This window comes from Panthera tigris, chromosome D1 (genome assembly GCF_018350195.1).
Source record: "Panthera tigris isolate Pti1 chromosome D1, P.tigris_Pti1_mat1.1, whole genome shotgun sequence".
Classification (NCBI taxonomy): Eukaryota; Metazoa; Chordata; class Mammalia; order Carnivora; family Felidae; genus Panthera; species Panthera tigris.
In genome coordinates this window covers 100960467-100968622 of record NC_056669.1, presented here as the reverse complement: position 1 = coordinate 100968622, position 8156 = coordinate 100960467, and the positions used below count along the sequence as shown (strand labels likewise).

Genomic DNA, 8156 nt, shown 5'->3' with positions numbered 1-8156 from the left:
AAAATCTAAAGCAGGCCCCACACCCAGCACAGAGTCCGACTCCGGGCTTAATCTCGTGACTGTGAAATCACAACATGAGCTGAAATCAAGAGCTGGGTGCTCAACTGACTGAGCCACCCAGGCACCCCAGGAAGTAAAGTTTAAAAGGAATCTTAGGAATATACACCCTCAGGATTCAAAACAGTCTTATATAAAGGACTTAAAAATAATCATGTGATAAAATAATTATGTGAAGAATTAAAATACTATTTTCCATTTAGCTTAATAAGTACAATTTAAAAAAAAATTAGAAAACAGAAACATGATTACAAAACCCTCATTAACCAGTTCTTAAAAGAAAAAGATTCAACCAACCATCAGGAAGACAGTAAGCAGGGCCAAAGTCACTCCCCAAATTCTAACTAATGACCAATGCTTGTTGTAGACGCTCTACCTAAGAAAACACGCATATAAAAAGCCTTAGCAATATTCAACCTATGAACTCACACTGCCATAATCCAAAAATGGATTATTATCCAGACAACTCAAAGGAACCACATAATTTTGAAGCGAAGTAGCAAAGGAATCAGAAAAATATTCGAAAAATATTTGGAATTTCTGAAGGATCTCAGATGTGTTTGTTTCTGTGAAGAACACACAGAAAACCATGAAAGAGGTCCACTCCTAGGTATTTACACAAAGGGTACAAAAATACTGATTCATCAGGGATACATGTTTATAGCGGCATTTTATATATAATGGAATATTACTCAGCCATCAAAAAGAATGAAATCTCACCATTTGCATGATGTGGATGGATCTAGAGTGTATCATGCTAAGTGAAATAAGTCAGTCAGAGAAAGACAAATACCACATGATTTCACTCATGTGGAATTAAAAAAAAAACAAAAACAGATGAACACAGAGGGAAAAAAAGAGGCAAACCAAGAAACAGACTCTTAACTACAGAAAACTAATTGAGAGTTGTTGGAGGGGAGGTTGGGGGAATGGATTAAATGAGAGATGGGTATTAAGGAGGGCACTTGTGAGCAGTGTTTGTCATATGCAAGTGATGAATCTCTAAATTCTACTCCTGAAACTAATGTTACACTCTATGCTAACTAACTGGAATTTAAATAAAGTCTTGAAACTAAAAAAAAAAAAAAAAAAGAAATTGAAGGACAAATCTAAACGGTTTTCAGGGGAGAAATGGAATGGTCTTTCATATGTAGAGTCGACCAGAAGTTATTATCAAAGATTCAGGTCTCATGGAAAAATTTACATTAAAGGATTCAGGAGCATGCTAAGAAATTCAAAACAAATCAAACAAAACCTCTTAGAGTAAGGAGGCTGTGTCACACACTGAAGTGCTTACGCTTTCCCTCACTCGGGCTGCAACCGGTATTGACTCTGTTTGGTCAGGCTGATGCTGTTTGTATTGCAAACACAATGCTGAAAAATTTTGTTTTATTGCTTTTTATTCATTTCTGGGCAGTAAGAAATGTATTTCCCTTGCCATATGCTAACAGTTCAGATATAACATCTTTCCATAAAGTTTACTGATCCATTGATACATTCTCAGAAATTCTCTTCCAGCTCTTCCTTCCGATGGTTCCACTCTTCGTTTGTTTTGAACGAAGTCCCAGGAAAACGAATTTACTTAGCAACCTATGGTCAATGCTGTGTCTGAGAAAAGTTCATTTTCTACATGCTTTGCCCTTGACCCCAAGATACCAACGTGAAAGAGAGATGGGAAGGGAGAGCTAGGGTCCTCCCGTGTCCCACCCTCTCTGTGCTACTCCAGTTTCCCAAGAGTTCCATAGACCTCCCTTGCTTAGCCTGGATATAGAGAGAGTGAAGAGACTATATCCAGTTAAAAACAAATATAATGACATGATCAGAAAACAGATCTCATCGCATTTACTTAGGATATGAAGCGAAACTTTGATTGTACTGTCCCTTAGTGGCCCATTCCCAAGATATGGCAGACTTTGGGGACACAGCAGCTTCCATAGCAGGGATGATGCAACTGGTTCAGGGAACTTTTCTCGACTTGAAGACCCTGAACACATTTTACAGTGAGTGAGGATTCCACAGTTTCTTCTTGGAAGAAAAGAAACAGTAAACCCAAACGACTGTTGAAAATTCTGACCTGTTGTGCACGTGAAGGTGGCCAGATTAAGGGGAGGGGTGGAACCCGACCAACTTGGCTTAGTTTTGCTGTAGCTCTTTGTGCCATCTTTAAAGAAGAAAGAGCCCGTTAGAATGTAAGTTGACAGCCCCTCAATCGACCCGACTTTTAACAAGGCAAAGAGAACACAAATTATTTTAAATGGACTTACAATAAATTCTGTATTGGACTCACGGCCAGGATGAACACGATCCTCATCTTTGTTGGATGATGGAGAAGACCTAAGAAGAGATCATTCGTGTAGAGATAAACTTAGGTTTTGCAACTGGATCAAAATATACTCACGTAAGTAGAACATGGGACAGAGATGCTTTAGCAGCGGAAGAAAGGGGAAAAAAAGTAGCACAGAATTCAACTCACATCCCTGTCCACACCCTTGCTAAGGGAAGGTTATCATAGGTTGTGTTGACATTATATTATCCTGGTGCTCTGAACATGAGGGCTGGTTGTGTTCCCCGCTCTGTGTGGTTTGATCTTTAAGGAGCACTGCATTCTATTCTAAACACCACATACAGCAGGGAAACAGAAATTAAAATGTGCATGGAAGGCTTGGGTCAGTTTAGAAACTATAGCTAACAAGGGATTGTCCTAGAGTTTTGGGCAACTGTCAAATGGAAGAGTGAGATGTAGTACGAAGGACCCTGAAGAAGTTCCTAGACTCTTGAAGAGTCCTCAGCAAGAGGTGAGTGTGGGGTGGGCAGTCTGCCTGACAATCCTCCCTTTCTCTTTAATTCCCTGAAGCAAAGGATATAATGTAAGCTGCATTATTGGCCTCAGGGAGGCCTCACCAAAGTCGAATGATACATTTCAGATTGGAAAACCGGGGGAAAAGCGTCTAACGTAAGTTTGGTGTTGGGCTCCTATCATTCTGGGCTAAGAAAACTTTTCAAAAGAAAGTATAAGTAGTTTTCTGATCCCTGACGTACACCTTCCCCCTGTTCTAAGTGGATGCGAATTCTGAGAGAGAAAGACACAGCTTTAGTCGCGTTGAACACACAAAGGCAACTCAGGTTCGAAGAGATCAGCTGACTTAACCCAGTGCACCCCTATGGGGGGTGACAAAGGAAATGTGGAGGGTATATGGGTGGGATGATTTAGGCTCTTTTCCAGATTTCTTCCCTGTGCATTTCCATGCAGGTGATACTCAAGCTCAATAGTCTACTATCCTACGGGCTTCCCATTAGTGGCCTTTGGCTGTAACCTCAACATCAGGAGTAGGCAGCCAAACAGGCATCATCCTGTACTCATAGTGGAATGAGTTTTGCATCTCTTTGAAAAGAGTAGAATTGTGGACACGCAATTTCTGCAGTGTGACGAAGGAAAGAGCACAGTCTGTTTGGGCACGCACGCGTGCAAAGCCCACCCCTGCCGGTCACTAGCATCGTGAACGTGGGTTGAGCTTCAATTTTCCTCTTATGTGAATTGACATAATCATAGTCAGCTTGCAGGCTTATTAAATGAAGTATGTAAGGCAAAAATACGAACACTTATTATACCCTTGTCAAGGTGCCCAATGAGACTCTCATAAGTAGTTTGCAAGCTCAATACTTTGCAAGCTTTCTCTCATGTTATCCTCACAGCAATTTACAAGGTAGGTGTTACTATTATTATTCCTGTTTCACAGATGAGGAAAAGCAACTTTCCCAGGGTCAGAGGGACCCTGCCTTTAGGCTTGGGTTCTGATTCCAAAGTGCTTATATCCCAAAAATGAGTGGCTGCTCACTTTCTCCACCTTGCCTCACTTCCACTCTCCTGCATCATTACCCCAGGTGTGCGCTCACCTGGGGAACTCAAGCAAAGTTCGCTGAAGTGAGAGTTCTTGGACATGTCTTCTGGAAGCTCTCTGCCATCAGTCATGGGATCTTGAGAAAGCTGCTTCTATTTTCCAGGTTTCTGGTTTCTCACCTCTGTATTGATGGATTTCTGCAGACTCTTAGAAGATGAAGGCTTCAGATCCGATCTTTTCCACTGGTCTATACTTCACTTTTGTTTCCTTGGCCACAACATGCAACTAAGTCATATCACCCGTGATGCTCTCCCAGCCACTGGTATATTTTTTCTGTGTCCCGTTTTTGAAGATATGTTCAGCAAATCTGTTGTGACTCCTCTGCTCTTCTTCTAGGGGAAACGGGAACCAGTCAATGGCTGGTGACAACTACACAAGGGTCACAGAGTTCATTTTGGCAGGTTTGAGTGACAACCCCCAATTGCAGGCCTCCCTCTTCCTGCTCTTCCTGAGTTTCTACGTCATCAATCTAACAGGAAACTTGGGTATGATTATTCTGATTCGGATTGATTCCCGCCTTCACACACCCATGTACTTTCTCCTCAGCCACTTGTCCTTTGTGGACATGTGCTTCTCCTCTGTTGTGAGCCCCAAGATGCTCATGGACGTCTTTGCGAAGAGGAAGGCCATCTCCTTCTTGGGCTATGCTTTGCAGCAGTGGTTTTTTGGGTTCTTTGTGGCAGCAGAGTGTTTTCTCTTGGCGTCCATGGCCTATGACCGCTATGTGGCCATCTGCAACCCGTTATTGTATTCTGTTGCCATGTCCCAGAGACTCTGTATCCAGCTGGTGGTTGGTCCCTATGTCATCGGCTTCATGAACACCATGACCCATACAACAAATGCATTTCGTCTTCCTTTTTGTGGCCCCAATGTCATTAATCATTTCTTCTGTGATGTGTCCCCCCTCCTTTCCCTTGTATGTGCTGACACAAGGCTTACTAAGTTGGTAGTTTTTGTCATGGCTGGAGCTGTTGGAGTCTTCAGCGGTCTGACTATCCTCATCTCCTACATTTACATCCTTGTCACCATCATGAAGATCCACTCTGTGGATGGGAGGCGCAAAGCCTTTTCTACCTGCTCTTCTCACCTGACGGCCATCTCCATCCTGTATGGTACTCTTTTCTTTATTTATGTACGACCTAGAGCAAGTCTGTCTCTGGATCTCAATAAAGTGGTGTCAGTGTTTTACACTGCAGTGATCCCCATGTTGAACCCATTTATCTACAGCTTGAGGAACAAGGAAGTCAAAGATGCCATCCACAGGACTGCTGCTAAGAGGAAGTTTTGTATGGCCTAAATTCTTATGTCGTCAGGAAATTGGGAGACAGTTCTAAAAAGACAGACTAGTTGTGTGGATTCCTAAGATTCCAGGCCATTTGTAAGTGTTGGGGGCTGGTTGGCATTCATTTACCCACTCATCTATCCACTTACTCATTCATTTACTCAGTCAATATGGATTGATTAAGCCCTGTATGTGATTTTTTTTCTCTGTAATATACCAATATTATAGTTCACATCTACAGCCCATTTAATTCTGCTTCTCTCAGACACCTCACAATCCAATTATTTTCAAAAACCCTTTATTATTTAATTTCAATTATTGTGTTTTGTTTTGTTTTTTATTCTGCTGATATATTTTCTCTCCCTACTGACTCCTTGATATGTGCAGTCCTTTGGGTTTTGCACTCCTACGTAGCTCCCATCAAAGGAATCTATTTAAAAAGGATGTAGAATTTTATGCTTAACCTCCTAATACACTAGTTTTTTTTGGAGTGACCTTGACACGAAGAACTACATATATCTCAGGGCCTAGAGATGGAATTGTGTTCAACTCTGACAGGTGGGTGGTTCACAGGGGCCATTTATAGTAACAGAGACTTCTGCTTCACTCTAATGCACTGAACACCAAAATAAGCTTCTGACAGAAGGTGCTAAGACTACATTTTTTTAGAACTCAATTTTCTGGAAGGTGTTGAGAGTATTATTACCTAAACTTCTGCAGGTTGGGATATGATCGTGCATATGATGCTGCCAAGAATGTACAGAGAAATGCCATAGGTGAAGTTGGGCTCTCAGTCTAGATCTATCTGTTTCTCTTAAGGTCAGTAGGTTTGTAGCATCACAAGGGGGTTCATAGAGGCAGCTCAATTTGATGGTTATGGATTAAGGGCAAGATAAGTGCTGGGAAGACGTCAGGTCTGAGCACTGTGATGTACCATCGCTGCATATGGAGAATGGGTACCCATGCCAGGGCCTTTATGTCCTCTCACAGACCCAAAAGGTGATTCAATTCTATCTTATCTTTTCTTGACATAGCTTTATCTCTGGACTTTGAAATGAAGACACAAAACGCAGAGAGCTTCACTGAGGAAATGGATCAGCATTCCTAGATGGCCTTATAACCTCAGGGCTAAATCCTTGTAGAAATGTCCTCAGAATTTTAAGGAACTCCTACATCCAACTATTTGCCTAAAATGAATTTAGCGAAATCGATTAAGAAGCTTTTAATGAGAGCCATGGTCTGTCTCCTGGTTATATAGATAGATAACTGTTCTAAACTTTTGCGTACTTTTCCACATACAAAGTGTGATGGGTTATTTTCTAGCGATTATTGTTTAATGTGCAATCTCTGAAAATAGACAATTGATCAGTGAGCTCCCACACAATCATATCATGCTTTGTAGCCATGGGGCTTTAGAGATCATTTACCCTAGCCAGAATCCTGGCTCAGAGAAAAATGTCTTTTATTATCTTATGTGATACAAAAGCCTAAAATATGACTTGCTATCAAATTTATTCATGGTAGATTTATTTAAAATTCAAGAACTTTGTTTTACAGCGAGTTTCCCAGATGGGATCAAATTTCTCCAAGAGTCTTCACTGGAGATAGTAGAGAAGCAACATGATATAATAACAACAACGACGACAAAAAAAAGAGTTAGAATTGGAAAATGTCAGGCATTCACTTATTCAACAAATAATTATTGAACTTCTTCTGTGTGCTAGGCACTGAGCCTGGTGTTGCATACAATGGTGAAAAAAACAAACCTCATTCCTGCATCTACACAGTGGATAGGATAGCAGATCTAAGATGGTCTTCTGTTTATTACCTTTTGTGACATCTCAGTCAAGTCCATAATGAGGTACACAGAGGTAATGATAATATCCACCTTATTGTAAATGATCAGGAGGATTAAATAATGCAGGTGGAATCACTTCATAAACTATGAGCATATTTTGTTGCCCCTCCCCCCCCAATAAAGCTATTCGGTGAAAACAGCAGAACTCTGGAACCAGCATGTTACTGGAAGTGTGCCAGACCCCCCAGTATTGGTTCCTTTGCAGGATCTTAGGATGTAGTACTGGGAGGGGACACAGAGGCACATGGGACAGTTACCTCAATTCTAATCCTAGAGCCATCACTTGAGTTTTGTGATTTTTCTGGGATGTCTTTTAATTTCACCAAAGATCTAGGGATAATACTGCCTAACTTACTGAGGATTTGTAACAAGTGTCTTGAAGGAAGCTAAAGCTTACGGGGTGTACGTAGGAGGCAACTTTCCTATTTTTTGTCATTGCCCCTTCACACTCTTGCTGTGTCATCTCAGACCTTCCTCCCGCTCATTAACATTGCAGGCAGCTCTAGTAGGTTTTCCTTGGAAGTATGAAACACAAGATTTCCTTTATTCCCCAAGTATTAGAAAATCAAGTGCACTGTCATGTCAGACGACATGCCCTTTCCCAGATTACAACATCCTCTCTCCCCCGTCTCAGGTGCTAAAGTCTTGCTGTGGTCAAAGGGGACCAACCCAAGTCACTACTGGTGGCCTTTTCTCCCCACACTGCAGCTGCTGTGCGGCCAGTCCAGGACCAAAGCCAGGACGTAGAGAGGAAGAGAAAGAGGGCAGAAGGAGTTGGCTGGAACAGCTGGAATCTGGTGACAGATGCATGATTGCTGGCTCTGTCTTTCGGGGGATTCCTTTGTGGGTGCTTCAGAGTGAGAGCGCCCCTCGACCCCACCAACCCGGACCCCTGAATTCCATCTGTTAGTCCTTTGGGAAGCCACCTCCCCCTCTGGCTGGACGTTTATGGTTCCTCCAGCAGCTCCCTGGTTTCTGGTCTTGAGTCCAGGGTGATCTCACCCTGCCAGGAGGATGACTTTCCTTTTTAAGAGTCTTCCCTCTTCCTTGTGGGCCACGT

The 8156-nt window shown here is 42.1% G+C and overlaps 1 protein-coding gene across 1 annotated transcript; it reads left to right on the top strand.

Moving 5' to 3' along the window:
* Positions 1–4311: 4311 nt before the first annotated feature.
* LOC102963676 (olfactory receptor 1009-like) lies at positions 4312–5253 on the top strand. The gene has a single exon (XM_015540514.2). It carries the CDS (start codon positions 4312–4314, stop codon positions 5251–5253), a length of 942 nt encoding a protein of 313 aa, XP_015396000.2.
* The last annotated feature ends 2903 nt before the right edge of the window (positions 5254–8156 follow it).

Excerpts from the sequence above, each read along its gene's own strand:
- LOC102963676 (XM_015540514.2), top strand. The coding sequence starts at position 4,312 with ATGGCTGGTGACAACTACACAAGGGTCACAGAGTTCATTTTGGCAGGT.